Genomic DNA, 21,944 nt, shown 5'->3' on the forward strand with positions numbered 1-21,944 from the left:
CATCAAAAGTAGCCATTAATGATCTAGTATTCCTATCAAACGAAAACAGATCCAAATTAGACAAAGTATACGTAGGACCATATATAATAATTGACATTAAACACCCTAACGTAACAATAAGAGATGATCAAACCAATAAAGTCCAGACTGTACATAAAAACAGAATAATACCATATGAGCAACCCCACCCTAAGGGGAAAGGGATACCTAGTTAGCAGTTAATCCTTCCGACAGTTATTATCAAATGTAAAATGTATATATTAGTTAGTTAGCAGTTAATCCTTCCGACAGTTATTATCAAATGTAAAATGTATATATTAAACAAATATTAAAAATAAATATATTTATAAGCAAATAGAACACCCAACGAAGACAATCCGTATAATCATATTATTATAAACAAACTTAATTTTTACCTGAATACACGAAAAATGTACATATCACAAACATTGAATAAACACTAAAATTGTAAGGTCAGACGAATCTTTCCACCTAATTTAACTTGAATGACTTCTCAATGTTACGTCATTCTCCGAAAGGGGAAAGGTGTAATATGATCACGCTTAAACCCAACTCATCAATATTCGAGGCCTCTAAGGCAATAAACCACCCCGAGGGCGCTGGGCGATATAAACATAAAATGTGATACGATACCCGAGCCAGCAATCTGGCCCAAGGGTTCGTTTACTATTTATGATTGTATAACTCGACGCGCACCAAGGGCAGCGGCGAGTTTGTCTTCCTTCCGCCCCGCTGCGAGTTTAGCTAGCAGCAGAAATTTAACCAAACATGTGGCGCGCATCCGGCACACATGTTTCAGCACTTTCTTTTCCTATTTACTTTGACCCACAAAGAAGTGCTTTCTCTCTCTCTCCGAAGAACGCGTCTGACCAAGGCCATCACAGCCCACTCTAACTGCTGGTGCGATGCTCCGCCCAGCATAATTTGTAAATATTCTGTGTAGAGTTTAAGCCTATTTTTGTAAACTAGTATTTAAGCCCCGAGAGTCTTTTCTTTGAATACAGATGTCAGTTGACAGAATACAGTAGAGAGGCGACGCTTGTACGAATAGCGTTTGTGTTTATTAATTTACCAAATCCGAAAGTCGACGCCACTGAATGGCGTAAGTTCCTTCTTCTCGTTTACAAGGAGACCACTCCAAGCAAAAAAAAAATCGATTTTTCACCTTTTTTTCTAATGGTGAAAAGTGTACTATTTTGAATTTTTATAGTAAAAGCCGTTTGCTATCTTGAAGAACAATGAGTTGAACTATAATATTCTTCGAAACACGGGATTTAAATCGGTATGTGGGCGCTGGAAATGGGAATATTCCTTAGGGTGACCACTATGCCCCCACTTCTCCTAATGTATTTTTCCACATTTCTCGTCAGCACACACTCGTATGTTGGCAGCGCATGTGGAGTGAAGATGAGTTCGGTCGTTGGTTACTCACGATTATCCCACGATTAATCCTAATTTTAAATTCAAAATATAGCAGAAATTTAACAAAATAATGCGTTTTAGTGAATGACTTGTTTTTCATTCGTTCCCGTACAGTTCGCTCGCAATCAGTTCGTTCGGAATCAGTTCGTATGGCGAACGACGGTTCGTTCAATCTTTTAGGCGAACCAGTTCTTTCGTACCGCCCGCAAACGGTTTTCCCATCGCTACAATGGAATCTAACGCCCGAATTGCATGCAAACATGTATGTTGCTCTTCACCCACAGCGCAAACGGCGAGTAAAATCTAGAAAAACGTATCCACTTTATTCGCTAAATTGTGTACTTGTTTTACTATCTTATATAATATAATCGTACTACAAAAAAGGTACCACGAAAAATCAAAAATACGTAACCATCGAAAATTCGAAAGTGATACTTTTTGAATAGACCTCGTATAACTTCAATATACGTGAAATATTATTACTAATTACAACGAACAGAAAGTAATCTGAATATCCTTGATGAACATCGCTGATTGGATCGTTGCAGAATGAGCTCACTTATCGGAATGATAAGTTTATCGAGAGAGTTACGGAGATGCAATTTAATGACTCTTATTCAAAATAACGAATGTATTCAATATGCACAAGGTAGGTGATATGAAAAAATCGACAAACAAACGTTTTCCACCGAATTTGACGTGTACATGATTTCATTTTTCCTGCGTTCTTCATGAATTAGTATATATAGTATATCAGTATATATTCGTTATCGTGAAACGTTACAATAATCATGACCAGAATGAAAAGAATGTAAATCAACTGCAAGGGAACAAACGATAAAACACATCGACGTCATGCATTCGGACGCGGATTGCACTGTCCCTTCTCACATATAGCTACCAATTTATGACTATGGCTATTTGTTTTAGCGTTATGATTCGTGTTACTGCTATGTATATTATTGTATTTCGGATTAATATTCTTGATCGTCCCACCCGACATACTGATAGCACCGCCACCATTTCCATAACGGCCTCCGCCATCGATGCGGCCTCCTCCCGTCCCTCCGCCACGATCGTATTCCCTGTGTCCACCGTTCGGTTGACCGGTGCTTCCTCCACCACCGTCCGAACCTGATCCTATGCTATCGCTATGTTTATTGTTGAAATAGTTGAACGTGTCATACGGATTGAAGTGATCGTGCAGACCGCCATTGTCACTCACACTGGCGACCTGATTGCCGTCTACGAAATCGAGCGAAAATGGCGATGAAAACAGATAGAAAATAAGGAACATAATGGCGTACAGCACGAAATGTAGCACGAAACAAGTCCATATGAGGTTTATCTGAAACGAGCGTCGAGAATTGGAAGTAGATTAGTTTATTATATATATATATATATATATATATATATATATATATATATATATATATATATATATTATATATATATATATATATATATATATATATATATATTTTTTTTTTTTTTGACGTAGGACTACGTCTTTCATTTCTATACCGGGGTTGTAAAATCAAAGTTTCGAAAACGAAAGCGTTACGCCGGAGACCGAGATTTTGAGCGTGAATAGATAAGCGAGCGCCGCTCGGAAATCCACTCAGTTCTAATTGAACAGCGATTGGAGCATGTTGTCGCTGTTATGGTGAAGCTCTTCCTTTATCATGAAAGTGCGGATGAACGGTGTCACCAAGAGCCTGTTTGTGCACCCTAGGCCAGAAGGGAATCCATCAGTAGGAGAGTGATGCCACAAACGGTTTCCCGGGAAGACATCGCTACATACACATACACGCGTGGAATTCTTTCCGTTTGGATGCCATTCAGCATCGAGAAAGTTCCGGAAAGATCTAATCATTTCTGGAGAATAATCTGCCAGTTCCTCTGGGAATTCAAAAATACATTCATGTGAAAGAGTTTATTTGAATGTTTTCTATCCATGTAACACTGTGACCAAATATTTTTCAATCAAGTACTATTAACAGGTGGTTATCGAGTTAGTATTAACCACTGGTGGGCTTCCAGTATCGAGGAAAATGTGGAAATATCTAATCGTTGCTGGAAAATAATCTGCCAGTTCCCCTTGGAATTGAAAATTACATTCAAGCGAAAGAGTTTATTTTAATGTTTTCTATCCATAAAATATCCATATAATACATTTGGGTTTGTGATTTGTCAATCAAGTACAGTTAGCAGGTTAGCTTCTGAAGATTATTCTTCAGAACAAGGTTTTTCGTATCCTATATTGGATGCATAAAACCTTGTGCTTCCAACGTAACGCTCTCGTTTTCGAAGTCCCCCAAATATTCATTTATTCATTCATTCAGGATGGATTTAGATTCAACTTCAAACAAATGATCTCTAAATCAACGATAGTCCTACGTCACCCTTGCGGTTATACCATAGATATAACCCACTTCCTGTTTTTTTTAAAGGCCCACCAACACACCCCCACACCAAAGAGCTCGCACAGAGCCCCATGGTAATTGGCTCCTTTTTGTTTTTATTTTTTTGGGACAATAGAAACACAAGCAAATAAAAATTGGTAGCTGCAAAACAAAAAACAAAACCACAGATATTAACACAGTTTTAGTTCAGTTCATGTTAAGGTGTGTGTGATAAGCATTGTTTACTAATATTCTGTAGGGATGTACCCAGTGGAACTATGTTCCTTTGAAGGGATCCCTTAAATGTAAAAACCAAGCATCTACAGTTTAATATATTAAAACACGATTTGAATGCAATGTACCACTGGTAATTAGCACGACATTATGTCAAAAGATTTCCAACTTCTAATTTTAAATGCTGTTTTAAACTGGTTTTAAATAACAGTCGATTATTCAACCCTTTCAGACGATTCGGTAGGGCATTGTACACAGATGGACCGTAGAAAGAAATTCGCATTTGCCCTAGATTTGTGAAGGTTCTCGAACGCATTAGATTATGAGCATACCGAGTATAGTGCTCATGAGTTGTGGTCGGTAGAATGAGGTTACAAAGCATATTCTGATTTTTAATCACGTCGTATACAAACAAGCAAGACTGCAACTTGCACAAACCACGTAAAGGGAGAACTCTGTGCGACGCGTTTGTATACAGTTGAAAGGAGGAATATAACTGCGGCAAGTTAAAAATTATTTTTAAGCATCTGTTTTGTAATACTTGTAATTTTTGAAGCTTGGATTTACAAGCATGACCCCAAACGATTATTAAATACTGCAAATGGGAATGAATACAACCATGATAGAAAGTCAAAAGGGCATTTCGAGACACAAATTTACTAACACGATACATGATACCACTTAAAGATGCAACCTTCCTTCGTACAAAATCTATTTGATTTCCCCATGAAAGCGTGGGATCCAACACCAATCCTAAATATTTGAAGCTGGGTACTTTTTCGATAACTACAGACCCAAGTGATGGACTGTCATGCAAAGGAATTTTCTTCCTCGGAGAATGGAACACTATGTATTTGGTCTTCGATAGATTTAGTGAAAGCAAATTTGTGTCAAAATATCTCGTGAGTATCTGCAAATCGTCATTGATGCATGAAATGATAGAAGATATACTATGATTTGGGTAGAAAAGTGCAGTGTCGTCGGCAAATAACTTTGGTATTCCTTTAAGTGGCAAGTTCCCTATATCATTTATGTAGAGAAGGAACAAGAGGGGACCAATATTGCTACCTTGTGGCACTCCTATACTTATAGACCGGAGAGTGCTTCTTTCGTCTTTGATCATCACGAACTGTTGCCTTCTGCTCAAGTAACTGCGAATAATATCGTTAGCTAAACCCCGTATTCCATAGCTCTCTAAATTGTGTAATAGTATATTGTGGTTCAGGGTATCGAATGCTTTTTTCAAGTCAATAAAAAGGCCACCAACAATACTTCTGTTACCAATTTTGTCTATCAAAAATTCCACTAGCTCAGTTATTGCAGTAGAAGTACTACATCCACAGTCTATTTACTAATAGTTTCTCAAATATTTTATTAACTATTGACAGTGTGGAGATGGGTCGATAATTGCACGGATCAGACGCATCGCCTCCTTTGAAAACAGGAATTACTTTTGCTAGTTTCAGACAGTCAGGATATTTACCTTGCCTCAGTATTTGGTTGAAAAGTTCAGTGAATATTTTTGAAAATGCGTTTAGGTTATTTTTGATAATAATTGCAGAAAGAAATAATTGTAATATCTGTTCCACAACTCTTCCTGGTATTTAAATTATTTATCAGGGAAGCAACCTCTAAATCGTCAGTAGGGTTAAGGAAAACAGTTCGTTCTAGATAATGTGCAGTGGTTACGGAGATGAAATTATTTCTAGGAATACTTTTAGCTAGATTTTCTCCAATACTAGAAAAGTATTTATTAAAAATCTCACAAATTTCTAAGTTATTTGATGTCTTATTATCATTATGTTTGAGCTCAATATTGGAATCTTATTTCTTTCTACCCGTTATTTGATTCAGATTTTTCCATATTTTGGCACTAGAAATTTCCTCAATTTTTTTTTTAAATATTCACTTTTACATTTGCGCTTAGCAAAATAAGCCTTTTTAGTGACGTGTATCAACATTTCTTTGAAGTGGTTGTTATTGGGATTTTTCTTCACTTTTATCAAATATTGATGAATTGAAAATTGTTATCATGCGAAGACTTTGAAGACGAACTTCACACTCACCTTTCTTTTCCTACTATAGTTTCTAACGTTCAAGTACGGTGTCAGCGCAAGCGTGAAGGTTGTTCCGAAGATCAAACCAGATACCAGTCCGGTGAAGTTTTGCTGCCACGGAAGCGTACTCAAACCGAACACTAAGAAACCTACGATAATTAGCTTGAGCAAAGCAAGGTGCGGTCTTTTCAGATTTTTCCAATGGCACACAAAGAGCAGCGTCAGCAGGGACGAGAGTGTTCCCGCTAGTGATGGCAGTGGTCCAACCTTAGATAGAATGAAATGATCAGATGGAACATCTTAGTTTCAGTATGTTTATTAATAAGAAATACCTCTGGTCGGTACGGCGCAAAGATTGCGCTTGTCAGATTCCCCGCTATGCCGGAACCGATGTACAAAATAGCGGTCCGGAGCGATCCCAGCAGTCGCTCCAAGTCCGACAGGAGGATATACTGGAAGGCAAGTGTAAGCATGATGTGCACTATACCCGCATGGAGGTAGAGCGATGTGAAGAGCCTATAAAACTGATCCGGAATATCAGTGGCGATAAACGGGAACATTCCACATACGTCGTTGAGACAGGAAACCTTAAGTGGGAGACAGTAATATTAGAAAAATACACAGATATGTATGAATCAGTCGTACCTGTGAGCAAAGCGAAGCTTCTTCATGAAAATATCCTCTAACAAAGTCACAATATTCTCGGGTAGTTATGCGACACTCTCCAGAGATCCCTACACAACAAGGATGACCGATAACCTCACACACCATGTGCTCCGCCGTGTGATCCTTGAACCGAAATTTCTGAGAAATTTGATTATTTTTTCTACAGATTGGCCATTTGGTTATGTCATCTGGCCACTCGTGTGGTGCCACTGAAGCCGGAGCTTCACAATACTTTGGATCTAAGCCACAAACACTGCCCGATATCCGTCCACCTGGACCGGAGTCTCCCGGTGACCACTTCTTCCACGTCGAAATGGTCTGAAATCATGAAATATTCTATATGAGAAACATTGTACATTGAATGCATGCTCATCACTCACTGTTGGCCACAGTCCTCGAACAGAGCAATCTGCCTGCGAGCTTTGAACACATCCGGAGTCGTCATTTCGTATACAACAGGCCGTTTCACGCTCTTGCTTGCGAGTTTTCGAAATCAATTCCATCACCTTAGTGTCCCTTCGCATGCAGGCCGCATACTTGGCCCCTAAGTGAACTAAATCATCTCTCCTTAGTCCTATCCAGAGACTACGTTGCTCGTAGTGTTGCACCTGTAGAAAATCAGAGCATTAACAAAAAACATATCTTCATCACATACAAATTCAAACTCACCGTTTGAAGATTCAAGCTCGTAACCAGAACCTGTCCACTCTTCTGCTCGTATCCAATACCTATCGGTCCAATTCCGTAACATAGGAGCGTTAATAGCAGCACAAGCACCTGTGTGGTGTTTATCCAGTACGTGAAGAATGGTCGATAGTCGTACCGATCATCTAGTGAATTTGGCCTCAATAGTTTAATGCAGTGGCTGGATGGCCGCCTCGAATTGTCCAAGGCACTGTCGAGTATATGTCCGGTTATTCGCTGACCGTAATACTGATACAGAGCATTTCTGCTCCGAGCCGATCGCTGCTGCTGCTGTTGCTGTTGTAACTGAATCTCCGCCGATCGTGTGAGCCAGCCATTACTAATGACGGCCCGATTTGGATCCATCAGATAGATCTGTCTACTGTTTTCCACCCCATTATCCTGCTCCACCTGATGTTGATTAGCGAGTGTGGGAATATCAAAAAACAGCTCATCGTCCTGAATCGGTGTCAATCCATCACACAAATCGTTGTCGTCATTATTTAGAGCTACGTGAGCCGGCGCAAAACTTCTGGACCATTGCTTCTGTTTGCGCGGAATACGGTTCCGCAAGCTCTGCACAACGAAGACAAAACCTTCCGCTACCATCTGCGAGACGGAGGATTTTCGCTCAATCTGAAAACCATCGGTGCCATCATGACGATAATAAGGATTGAATCTTTGGCGACGATTCTGTTCCGTTTCGGGTTCGTCCTGACTTTGTGCCGGCAGTATGTCCGGCCGATCGCTGTGATCATTCAACACGTCGACATGTACCTCGTTTACCCGACTCACAACTGCATCTTCCTTTAAAGGACCGAAACGCCGTACTGCTAGTCGCTTTTGTCGATCTTCCCATTTCTGCTGCTCGTACTCTTCGTTCAGTACATCTACTCCGAAAAACTGTGAAGTGCTGCGACGAATGTATTCTTTGATGCGTTGCTTGTGCGAGAGACGTGTCCGAATTTGTTGCGTGTTGCGCTGGAGAGTCGACGGCGTAGAGTCTGGCTGCAATCTAGGTGGAGGAAGCTGCTGTAATGGTAGAATTTGCTGCTGCACGTGCTGTTGCTGCAATTGTTGGAGTTGTTGATAAAGAGGCTGCTGTTGGATCTGTTGGTGCTGGAAATGCTGCTGCTGGTACTGGATAATGATGGATGGATTGCTGCAGGAGCTATTGAGGGTATGCGACTGGGAGATAATGAGGGAAGAACCATTACGACCATCATCCCCTGGCGCAACTAACGGGTGTTGGTGGGAATAGGAAGTGTGCGACACTAACGATGGTGGGGTAATCGGAGATTGGCGTTCCATTTCGGACATAGATACTGAAGAAATGGACAACGGTTGAGGGCTGATTGGACCGGACGTTTGGGTAGTTTGGTGCACACCAGTGGCTCTTCGTAGGCTATTACAATGGTAGCAGTTCTCCTCACTTGTTGAGTTCATTGGCTCGCTCATTATACTTACGGGAGTCGGGGTACGTAATATTGTGTAATCCGTAGCAACTGCTGGGCAGAGTTGTCGAGATTGGGTAAAAGTACACAGCGGTTGTGAACATTTCACAGGTCTCGCACGTGGCGGTGTAGCGTAATGATCGGTCGTATCTCCACCTAATTGTTGTACTTGCGAAGCTTTTGATTCTACCTTGAGTCGATAGGGTAGTGTCGTAACGACGGATGCTCTCGAAGCCGCCTGATTGATAATGTTAATTCCTCCTTTGGATGCTATCAATCCGGCCATTAAAGAAGGGCCTAATCCCATATCTTGCTGATAATTCTCTGGCGGTGGTGGCGTCGGAATGTAACGCTTAACAGGTGTATGTACAGAAGACGTCAGATAATTGTAGCTTTCGGAGTTCGTCATCAGTGGGGGATTGTTGATTAAATAATTCCCAAACTGGTCCGTTTTGGGAGGTGGGGGATCACGAAACCTTTCCGGGACAGGATAGCGAGTTCTGGAACTAGGTGACATCGAACGATGATGGGGTGCATTCCTGTTATCAGGATAAGCAATGATAGACGTAGGAGCGGAGCTGGTGGAATATCGATCGTTCGATGGAGCTGTTGCCGGGGACGGCGTAGCAACACAACAGGGTCGCAAATTTTCATTATTGCGATAACATTCACTACTAGGAGGGGTAACGAAAGCCGTCAGACGCGTCCCAAGGTTCGAATAGGATGAATCACTGAATCTTGATGGAGACGGAGCACCATTCTGAGAAACACTTGCTCCACTATCACACAATCCATCGCTACAGTTGATGGTCGAAGTGACAGTGAATTGCTGCTGATAGTGATTATGTCCGAACGAAGAACGACGACTTCTGCTCATTTTTTCTTTGTTTGGAATAATTATACTACTTAACACCAATGTAAATTTCGTCTAGCCTAACTTTTCGTCACATTATTGACTAAAAAATCACAAAATTCCTCAGCTCGACGAATTCTGATAACTCGAAGAAACCCCATTTTCCAAAATGGCTGAGCTGGCTAAAATAAACACACCCCAGTATGAATACGCCACTGCGAAAATTTTTCACTGAGCTCATTCTGGTACCCGTTTTGAAGCTATATTCACGCACATCCTCCAACACAGAGTGCTCGAGAGTTTGTTGGTTTGTGGCAGAATAACTGATATCACAATTAGCTTAAATTTAGAAGATATGTGAAAAGAACATAGATTTCGTCGAATCCTTTTTTTCTCCACGTCCTTCACGCGATTTTTGCACTCACTCCGGAGCCAACCAACCAGCAGCAGCAGATAATACTAGTCACTAGCACTGTTCAGTTCACTCTGTGTTTGCCGTGGGATACTCTCACTGGCACTATGGGGGAAGCGTGACTGCAAATAGAACCCTCAAATTCATTACCATCGGGTTGGTAGCGTTGTTTCTTGGTACATTCGCCCTTATTCTGCACCGTGAAATATTTGAGATGGGTCGAGGTACAGTATTCCCGAAGGCGAATGGTATGACTATAGTGGTTGTAGGAGATTTGAAGTCGTGTCTTTTTCTGTTGTCAACTCGGACATACAAAGAGCTACAACGTAAGGTTATTTTTTATCTATCGTTACTCGCAGTACAGAATAAGGGGGATTGTGTTTTGCTTGTGCCTACATATGCCTGGTCTACAACAAGTGTGGAGAGCCATCCGTTGCTGTGAGGGTGAACCATAACTGAGTGCTGGTGCGCATGGCACGTGGTGCGCGCGATACGCATGAAAACAAAAGACACATGATTTTGTTCGCCTCGCCGTAATTCGTCGGATTGTGTCAATTGGCTGCGTTCTTCCTGACAATGTGCCAGAAGTTAGGCAAACAAGTGGTTGGAGATGAATGTAAACAGAAATAGGATGAGTTGTAAATCTCATCCGAGAGTCGTGATTTGGATTCAACAGTGAACGTTGCGATTGCATTTTTTTTCCAATGTGAACAAGAAAGAAATAATTGCTTCATATAATGTGCCTTCGGATAAGCCTTAGGAATGATGATAAATCGCTATAGTCAGAACAATCATACGACTGATTGTGATAGATGTAGTGCTATTATTTAAATTATTAGTTAGTGAGGAAAACTAATTCGTATAATTTACCTGATAAAAAATTTTAGCAGCTCTTGTATCATTTATGTTAACCGTACAAATACAGTCACGTGAACTCGAATTCGTACACGCGTGCAGATCTGTTTTCACCAATTTTGAAAGTCAAAAACGAGTATTGGAATTCCTAAGTTTAGAAGATCATGTTAGGAAAGACATATTCCACTCTGCACAAAGGCAAGCGAGGACAAAAGTACTCGCAGTTTGCATTTATTTGCAGAGCCGATTTCCCCAGAAACCTCGGTTTTGAAGTCTGTGTTAGGGAAACACATTTCAATCGGAACAAAAATACCCCCGATTTGTATGAATTCGCAATGCCGATTTCCCCACGCTTCATGGATTTGAAGTCTGTGTTAGGGAAACACATTCCAGTCGGAACAAAAATACCCCCGACTTGCATGAATTTGAAATACCGATTTCTCCAGGCACCTTGGTTTAGAAATCTCTATTAGGGAACACATTTCGGTGGGAACAAAAGCTCCCCCTACTTTCGTGTGTTCTTTTTCTTCTTTTTGGCTTTAAAAGGGTTTAAACTTTTCAGTTCACTCGCCTCTAGGCTCTTTCGTGTGCTTGCAATGCCGATTTCGCTGCTTGGTTTTAAAGTCTGTGTTAGGGAACATTTTTCGATGAGAACAAAAGTCCCCCTACTTTCATGTATTTACAATGCCGATTTCCCCAAGGCTGCTTGGTTTTGATGGCTGTTGTAGCATACGCATGAATCATCCGACGATCATTTATGACTTTATGACTTAGTTGGACTTTTACACCCATATAATTTTGGAACGAAATCAGTTCATTTCCTAGACATGTGCTTACTAACATTATTCTGTTTCAATCGACATACTGATTAAGGCGGAACAATGACTGTGAGTCATGTTGATTATTTTACAATCATCATAAGTAAAGCTGACGCATAATTGCAGCGCAGCGCGCGACACATACTTTACGACCATACGCGAGCGTAATAAACTGACCCACTTTACGACCGTGCGCGTATACTCGATGTAAACATAACAAACACGCGCCGAGCAAACCAAACTTCTATGTTTATGTTTATGTTCATTTCTTTTACTAACTTAGAATAAGGAAACGGAAATGTAAGAAATGATAAAAACCTTGTGAGTCGAATAAAGAGAGTGCAGTAGTGCAGTCGAACAGTAGAGTTCAGAACGAAGACGGAACGTGTTGTTCTTACCGATGACAAAGTCCGTTGGCGGGACCGATGCCTTCAGATCCGCCGCTTGGCGACCGTTCAGATCCGCCACTCTGTGTTAGGGAAACCGTAAATCGGGCCAATCAAAATCCAGTACCTATCCTATCCAATACGAAATGTTCGAGCTATAAGCATTCGAAATCTTTCATTTTTTCCTGCATGTTCTGTGTTTAGGTTTTCATTTTACCCTCCATATATTCCGGTTAGATGTAGTCCCACGTCAAAACTTTTCCCTGTAACAGTGCCCTTCTTTCGATGTTTTGGCGACTTGTTATAATTAGTACATTACACAGTTGCCATTTTTCGGCGTAAGAGAATTCCTTCTATAATAATAATAATAATAATAATGAAGGTCCCGCCTCATTCCCCTACATAGGTTTGAGTTGGTCGATTATCTAGTTGATAATTAATTAATACATAACCAGTTTTACAAATAAAAACGAACTGATTTAATTTGCAGATATGAAATCACCTCTTTGTGATATCGGTATTTCACTTAGCTTCGTCTATTCAAAAGTTTCTTCGGACATGTTTGTAAGAAGTCACAGCAAATCTTTCAGTTCAGTCAAATCTCAAGAAGAAACGCTTGCTGTCCCGTCAAGCTATCCCATAGCATCTTCTGAGTTCACTGTAACCTGACTGCCAAAATTGTCAGACTATTAACTCTTCAGATTAATCGAACATTTGACCCGTTGGATGAATTTCAGGTTGTAGCCTATCCCTTCATTCTGACGGTTGTCTGCTTGATCCTTCAGAAATAGCTATTGAGCCTTCTTTACTTGACAACAGTCGTTCCCTCGATCTTAAACGAACCCCAATCATAGTTGTGCTTTTTTTAACGAAACTAACATATCCAATTCCACAATAAGAACAAACTCTACCATGTTCCAATCGTTATCACAATTCAGATTTCTCATGGCTGCATTATCGCGCGCGTGCTCATACTTATGTAGACTACTTTCTATTTTCTTTTTTTTTCTCTTTTCATTTCTATAAACATACAAAAAATCCTTCATTATCATTGGGACGAAGATGGCAGTTCACAACACAATTCGTTGAAAACAACTTCGTTCATTACAATTTAACCATTTATATTACATTTTTGATATGTGAAATACACTGTCGTTTAAAATCCACTAATGTGGTTGCTCTTTTAATGTGCCTAGGCATCGAATTGAAATAAGTTACACCTTTAAAAAATAGGGAGTTCTGTGACACTCTACTTAAGAAGATAGGCGTTCGTGCTTCGTCTGCATTTCTGGTATTATATCTATGAATATCACTTCCTCTTTCAATTCGATCACACAAATATCGAGGCAGCAATCCATTTATAATTTTGAAAACGAACACCATAGTTAAATATACAATCCTTTGCTTCACAGATAGCCATTGAAGCGTGTTTAGCATGAAAGCTGAGGAAGTTAATCTATTACAACGCAAAATTAAGCGCATTACTTTATTTTGTAAACGTTGTAGCCTCAACATTTGTGTTTCGGTAGCAAGAAAAAGAATGGATGAACAGAAGTCTATGTGTGGCGATATTATTGATTTATATAATTGAATTTTACTCGAAATTGTCAACTCATTTCTTAAACGGCACATGATACCGTATTTTTTTGCAATTTTTTTGATGACATTATCTATGTGAGACTTAAAAAGCAGTTTGTCATCTATAGTAACACCAAGATACTTTATCTCTCTAACGCGATCAAGTGTCTCACCATTTATCTCTACCAAACACTCGGTGTTATAATATCTCGAAGAAAATACCATGTACTTGGTTTTTCCAACATTTAATTTTAACTGCTTATAATTCAACCAACTACTAAGACAATGCAAATCTCCATTTAAGTGCAATGCTGCGGATTCCAATTTTCTAGCTGCTATGAACAGAACTGTATCGTCCGCAAATAAATTTATATCGCAAAAACGTAAGACTCGTTTCATGTCATTTATGTACATTATGATAAAATAGGCCCCAACACGCTTCCTTGTGGAACACCGAACGTACTAGCTATTGGTTCAGAAACAGAATTAGCAAAAACAGTTCTCTGTATTCGATTACTCAAATAACTTTCAAACCATTTGAATGCCGAACCCTCTAAACCAAAGCGCCGCAGAGTCTGTAACAACAAGGGCCTGGAAATAGTTTCAAACGCGCGTTTCAAATCCAAAAACACTGCAATGACCGCTTTTTTGTTCTCGATATATTCCTTCCACTTAGCTAACACCAAATTCAAGGCGGTTTCACAGGAATGTGATTCCTGATATCCCGATTGCTCTGGTGCTAGTAATGAGTTATTATTCAAATAGTTCACCAGCTGGCCTTTAACGACTAATTCTAGCAGTTTTTCTGTAGTGTGCAACATATTGATAGGACGAAACTCTTCGGATTTAATCGTCCCATTAATCTTTTGTATTGGAACCACTAAAGATTCTTTCCAAACTTTGGGCACGTGCCCAGTTCTTAATGAATCATTTATCAGGTCCAGCAGGGAATGTCCAATAACATGAAAGCAATCTTGAACAACTTTTGCATTGACGTCATCAATACCAGCCGACTTTTCTAGTGCAAAACAAATTCTTTTAAGGTCCGCAAAAGTTATTGGGTGAAAACAATCCAGTTTACATCCACTGGCCGTCGGCTGTACTATTTCGTCAGGTTCACTTACCAAATCGATACTTTCATTAATAAGTGAAACACTGTCAACGAAATATGAATTGAACTTATTGGCTATTAGGTTTTCTGATGTTATAACTGAATTCTCGAAAGTTATGGATCGCGGGCAACTGTTTTTAGATTTCATCAACCTTTTTAAAATTTTCCACAACTGTTTGCTATTATTTTTGTTCTGATCGATCTTTCTCTGGATATGATCTGTTCTGGCTTTTTTCAATGATCTCGAATAATTATTGCGAGCAACTGTATAATAACGCCAATCGATAGCACTATTAGTTCTATGAAACTTTTTGTAACATCTATCCCTCGTACGTTTCATTCGCACTAAGTCAAGACAATACCAAAAGCTCGTGTTTTCAGTCTCGACCAACTTAAGTTTGACTAGTTTTTTAGTACATGTTCGCAGAGAATCTGTAAGAAAAGATGCCCTGGTTTCTAAATCACCCGATACCGGATAAGAATCCAAGCTTCTAGTTACAAGAGCACACAGAGCCTCCTTCGAATAATTCTTCCAGCACTTTGTCAAAACTCTATCATTTGTTTCACAGTTAGTATCATGGAAATTAATAAATATAGTTTCATGATCAGTTATTTTCAGTTCGTCAACGGTAAATGATTGAACCGTGTCGAAATTTGTATAAACATGATCAATCAGTGTTTTGCTGTACTGGGTAATTCGTGTAGCTTCAAAAACCGTTTGTTTTAATCCGAAATAATTCATCAGGCACTTCAATTGGGAAGAGTTCAGGTCATCAAACAAATTAATATTGAAATCACCAGCGATAATATTAATTCCACTGGAATTTAAAAAATGCTCTAACCAGTTATCTAAAAGTTCAATAAAACGCTGGTCACTAGAACTGGGAGAGTGGTATAATAGTCCGTAATTTCCAATCTGAATGCCTCTCTCGATAACTATACCCAAAAACCAATTGTTATCAATCGCTTCGTTGAACCGAATGTTGAAACATATTGATTCCTGGATATACATAGCAACCCATCCAGTATGTTTGGATTGCGACAAGCAAAAAACAGCTCTATAACCCAAAATATAGTATTGGTCGAAAGCTTCCGCATCTACTATATGAGTTTCTGTGAGAAATACCAACGATGGACGTTCGTTATCTACAATTAGTTTCAATTTACTGAAGTGTGTAGGCAACCCAGCAATATTGAAATACAGAATATTAGAGTTTTTACTTCGAGCACTTGTCGTTGTTTGCTATTGTTCGTACCGAATGATAGATTTCCTCTTTTCTATAATGTTTCTATAAACTGGGCAGTCTGTACTATATGCTGGATGACCGACGTCCAAATTTAGCTTACGTTCTTTATTCATTTTTCGGCAGTTAACGCATTCGGTCGATATCGATGAACATTCAGATGTGGAATGTTGCTTACTACATTTAGAACATTTTTCATCATTTGGACAATTTTTACTTATATGGCCGAACTCTTCACATTTGAAGCAACTAATAACATTGAATGTTTCTACTACGGGACACCGATCCCATCCTATGTTGACTTTTTCAGCGCTTATTAAATTTTTGAAAGACTTAGTGTCAACTTCAAGCACTACGTTATATTTATTGTACTTGAAGCGTGGATTCTCATAGATAGCAACCACATTAACGTCACCTATCCCGATGTTTTCATTTTGACTTTTCAACAAATCTATAAAAACATCAGAGGAATACCGATCAGACATTCCCAAAATTTTCACTTTTGGTTTTAATGGTTTCGGGACAACAGCTTTATATTTTTCACCTAAATTGCTTTCAATATTGGATTTTATCGAATTACATTTTTCTACTGTTGCACACTCTATAATAATCGAGCCTTCTTTCCCGTTTCGAAAGCTGCGGACATTATGTATTTTTGGATCGAGTTTTTTCTTTATTTCATTTCGGGTACTATCGTTACTTTGAATCGACTCTACCGGTTTAACAATAATAACAGGACCAGCCTTACGTTTTTCTGATATCTTGGGATTTCTCGAAATAACGTTCGCGAAAGATAATGTGTCAGTAGTATGAAAAACCTCGTCATTTTTGGTTTCAATGAGAATTGGTTTATAATTACTATTCGACATAATCTTTATTTTCCTTCTAGGATTAAAATCAGATTCCGATCGCGTATCCCTTTCAACAATTCTTTTCCTGTTCATTGCAACTATATTTTGACTTTCAATTTCATGTTTTTTGTTCAATATATTTTTTTCCACAATTCTAGCCACACTGCTCTCAAGCATATTCATATGTTCTTGAAGAGCAGTATTCAGGTTCGTTTCCAAAACATGTTTAGCTTTTTCCAATGCACTGTTTATCTGCAAAGCAACCGTATCACGAATATTGGTTATTGTCTCAGATATGAAATTGAGCTTTTTCATTTCCTCTTTCAACAATGAAATGTCAACAGCCAAATCATGTCTACTGTGTAAATGTACCATTGCATATAGTACATTTACACAGTAGACATTTAGGCGTAAGCCCAATAACGCCTAAAAATACACAATAGCAATAAAACAGAGACGCACACTGTCCAAAGTACACAAATTACGATTTCCCGCGCGAATATAGGAGTGTTGAATAAAAAATAATAATTACATAAATAAGTTAATCAATTATACATTCGTCGCAGTTCTTTTTTTTCGGCCAATTCACGACTGGTTTGTCGACCGTTCTCCTTCAAAAGTGTTTTGAGACGTTCTTCATCGAATTCAGAAGGGGCGTGTCATCGACGTCAAAGTCGCCGTTTTGATGTGGGACTACGTCTAACCGGAGTATATGAGGGGGAAAAGTGAAAACCTAAACACAGAACATAAAGGAAAAAATGAAAGATTCCGGATGCTTATAACTCAAACATTTCTTACTGGATCGATAAGATGTTTGCATCAATTGATAAGGAATCTCTCTGCATCTATTGCAATTAATAAAATGTTGTTTTTCATTAGATAACTGTAAAATGTGAAGCGTTATCTAAACGCCCTAACTGTCTCGTTTTGATTGGCCCGTTTTACGGTTTCCCCAACACATCCATCCAAACCAAGCAGCCATGGGGAAATCGGCATTGCAAATACATGGAGGTATGGGGATTTTTGTTCTCACCGAAATGTGTTCCCTAACACAGACTTCAAAACCAAGCAGCATTGGAGAAATCGGCATTGCAAATACATGAAAGTCGGGGGTATTTTTGTTCCGACTGAAATATGTATCCCTAACATCAAATCCATGGAGCGTGGGGAAATTGGCATTGTTAATTCATGCAAGTCAGGGGCATTTTTGTTCCGACTGAGATGTGTTTGCCTGACACAGACTTCAAAACCCAAGTTGTTTGGGGAAATCGGCTTTGCAAATAAATGAAAACTGCGAGTACTTTTATACCCGCTTGCCTTTGTGCAGACTACAATGTTTCCTTAACACGGCCTTCTAAACTTAGGAACCTGGGAAAATCGTGCAGACACTAGAGGCCAATGAACTTACTTCTGCATCCGTATGTTTTTTGACGTAGGACTACGTCTAACCGGAAGATATAGGGGGTGAAATGGAAATCTAGGCACTGAACAAGTAGGAAAAAATGCAAGATTTGGAACGCTTATCACTCGAGCATTTCTCAATAGATCGCAAAGGTTTTTGCATCAATTGATAGGAAATATATCTACGCATCTATCATAATGAATAACATTTCATTTTTCTTGAGATAAATAATTGAATAATTGTGAAATATCAAGCATTGTCAAAATGCACTATGTGCCCATTTTTGATTGGTCCATTTTGTGCTCCTCAAATCATACCGACCAAAACGGGCAACCAGAGCAGCAGCGAAATAGAATGAAGCACGATTGGAAAGGAAAAAGAAAAAAATGAACACTCACACATGCGTAATTCTCGAGCCAGCCAGTCAGCTTAAAAATCTCCGCTCCGCTGCCGTAACGATCATTCTTTGTGTGGACACCGACTGGACAACATCGTTGCTGGACGGGCTGGACGGCGAGGGATCGAGTGCCTTTCTCAAGGCAAGAGGGCGGAGATGGTAGCGCTGGAGTAGAATAGAGTAGAGTTTTCAAAGGGCCTTTCTCAAGGCTAGAGACGAATGAACTGCAAAAGTTTAAAGTCTCTATAATACAATACCTTCCTTCCTTCCGTAACGATCATTCTCAATCAAACCGTACACCACATCGGTTCGCATCACAACACATCAACAAACCAACCCAAGCAGTCATGTCTGGACATGATAAAGGAGGAAAAGTGAAGTGAAAGGCAAAATCCTGCTCGAACCGAGCTAGGCCGAGCGCGTTAGTACCAGTGCACCAGTCCACCTAGAAAAACCGCATTCAGAACAGAACACATTCAGTTCGGTGAACATCAAGACAACAACAGGCAGTTGCAGCGAGTGGCGAATGGCAAACGCAATCGCAAAACGGCAGCAGGTAGCAGAAGAACAAAGTTTGTTCTTTATACAAACTGCTTTGGTGGCAAATCCAGAACATAGCGGCATCGAGGGCGTTCGAAATGGGTTTTTTCAAAATCACGAGTACAAAGTTTTCTAAATTGGAACCATTCCATAAAACAAGGCGCTTTTCAGGGCCATTAAACCTTCCAAAAAAGAGTTTAGGAAATACAGTTCAATGGTTTCTAAAACATTATCCAAAATAATAATAAAACACAAATTGATTTTTTCATAATTTGTTTGTCAGGATCTGATGAGTATGTGAATTTGGCATTTGTTCTGAGCTTATTGATAGTTGGGGACTTTCCTGATTATTCAATTTTCACCAATTCTTAAATTGTTTCCAGATTGAAAGTACAGTAATTTACTATTAGTTCGACATTTAGCTAATTGGACGGACATGTAATGCGACATATTTAGTTGGACATTTTTGTAAACATAGAGTTCGGGGTCCAAATTATGACCCCACATTGAAAGTCGACACTGTACCACTGTCATCGCAAATGTTCAATTACAGGTTAAAATAACCTCCAATCCGATACTGAGTGGTGGTAATGCGACGTGCCATTGAATGTAATTTACTGTAAAATATGTCACAAGCTGGATGGGAAGAAATATTCCAACTGTGAAAGCTGTGGCGAGTGGCAAATGCAATCGCTAAACAGAAAGGTTTAGCCGAACAAGATGGGGATATCGAGTGATAACAAAACAATAAACTCTTTAGATTGAAGATAATTTTGTGATCCTGAAAAGGACCCTTTTTAGCCTGCATGTGAATCCAACGAGCGAACAAATCGTAATGAATGTATTTTTTTGACATCGCTCCCTTTTAACGCTCATTCGTTCGTCTCGTTGGACTCGCCCCTCTGGCTGAGTCTGCCGATTTGTCTCTATCCTGTGATTGTGTACCGCTAGAGTATAAAACATGCGGACCCCAAAAAAATATCTTATTTTCTTTCAAACCGTAATCCCGTGTGGTTGTACGGCATCGGCATCGTGGACGTAACAAAGGAGGACAAGTTAAGGGAAAGGCAAAGTCTCACTCGAACCGTGCAGGTCTCCAGTCTCCCTGTTGGTCGCATTCACTGATTGCTCCGCAAGGGTAACTAGGCCGAACGGATTGGTGCCGGAGCACCAGTATACCTAACAGGGATTATAGAGTTTCGGCCGTCGGAGTGCTCGAGTTGGCTTGCAAAGCTGCTCACGACAATCAGAAAACCCGCATCAAGAACAGAGCAGCTTCGGTTCGGCGCTCTTCAAGGCAACAATTAGTTGCAGTGAGTGGCAAAGTGTTTCTCCGGCACGTCGCATTAAATGTAATTTACTGAACAATATGTCACAAGCTGGATGGGAAGAAATTTTCCAACTGTGAAAGCTGTGGCGAGTGGCAAACGCAATAGCTAAACAGGAAGGTTTAACCGAACAAGATGGGAATATCGAGTGATAACAAAAACACAAAACCAAAGGTTCTTTTCAGAACCATCAACATATTCATAAAGAGTAAACAGTAAACTAATCCATTTTTCAGGTAGATAGGTAGTGTCGGCGATCGATACACGCCGACCTTACGACGCGAGTTGGGTTGCCGGTCAGTATTCGACGTTCTGCTGAACAGACCGTCCAAGACTTAACCAGAAGTTAAACAATGAAAATCCCGCGTAACGAGAACTCCAATGATAACTTCCTTGCAAGGGAGAGGTTTGGTTAGAACCGTCCTGCAGTACAGGCCAATTCTAATTCCAAGTTTGTTTGTAAGTTTCTATGTTCCACTTGCAGCACAAGTGAAACAGAGTAACTCAGGATTTGTAGCGAAGTGAAAGATGCAACTTAGTAAACTTCCTCACGCCGGAGGAAAACCTTTTTCGGTTGTAGAGGACCCGAACGTACTACTTGAATATTCTTTGGATACTTTATTGATACTGATTATTTACATGCTTCGTGGGTAAATTTAATGACCTTCGTTTTATGTTTGAAATGATGCCTAGGGCAAAATATGTGAACAGAAGAATTATAAAACGATTATTTTATTTTACATTTCCCTCTGAAGTTTGCATCTCTCAAGTGTACGTACTTTTCGAACCGCGAATTCGCTTGATTTGATGAACTTCAGGCACTCAGTTAATCAATAAGATAATGGATTGTCAGCAATTTTGATGCCCCTTGCTTCCCAGTGTGAAAGGAGTTACAATTTCATTCAATAATATTTTGCCACCCGGGAAGCAAAGGGCGTTCAAATTCGGTATCCCTTTCGAATCGGGAATATGTGTCCATGCTATACTTTTTATACAGTATGTTCTCTTCCAGTCGCTGGTTAGGTTAAACCGCGACGAAATCTAATTGCTGATCCTAGCACAACTGACCTATATCCATACCCGCGAACGCGTGCGCGTAATGAATCAGCTCTTTGTAATCTGATCCCTCGCTCGGTCAGTGGCACGGCAGCGCGCTCATATTGTCGCTTTACAGCTGGTGGAAGGAAAATTGAACGAACGCTAACAGCTGATTTCAGCTAGCGGCG

General features: G+C 39.8%; 1 protein-coding gene across 2 annotated transcripts; it reads right to left on the reverse strand.

Moving 5' to 3' along the window:
* Window positions 1-2,114: 2,114 nt before the first annotated feature.
* Window positions 2,115-10,460, reverse strand: LOC129769808 (inactive rhomboid protein 1-like). Of its 2 annotated transcripts, XM_055772284.1 has the most exons (7): window positions 8,957-10,460; window positions 7,475-8,557; window positions 7,186-7,413; window positions 6,785-7,123; window positions 6,472-6,726; window positions 6,149-6,406; window positions 2,115-2,791 (listed from the first exon to the last, which is right to left on the reverse strand). In XM_055772284.1, the coding sequence occupies exons 1-7, from the start codon at window positions 9,818-9,820 to the stop codon at window positions 2,297-2,299; spliced, it is 3,522 nt and encodes a 1,173-aa protein (XP_055628259.1). In that variant the 5' UTR covers window positions 9,821-10,460; the 3' UTR covers window positions 2,115-2,296. The 2 variants fall into 2 exon arrangements, with proteins under 2 accessions (XP_055628259.1, XP_055628258.1); XM_055772283.1 differs by having other exon boundaries at window positions 7,475-10,458.
* Between the last annotated feature and the right edge of the window lie 11,484 nt (window positions 10,461-21,944).

This window comes from Toxorhynchites rutilus, chromosome 2, assembly GCF_029784135.1.
Source record: "Toxorhynchites rutilus septentrionalis strain SRP chromosome 2, ASM2978413v1, whole genome shotgun sequence".
NCBI lineage: Eukaryota > Metazoa > Arthropoda > Insecta > Diptera > Culicidae > Toxorhynchites > Toxorhynchites rutilus.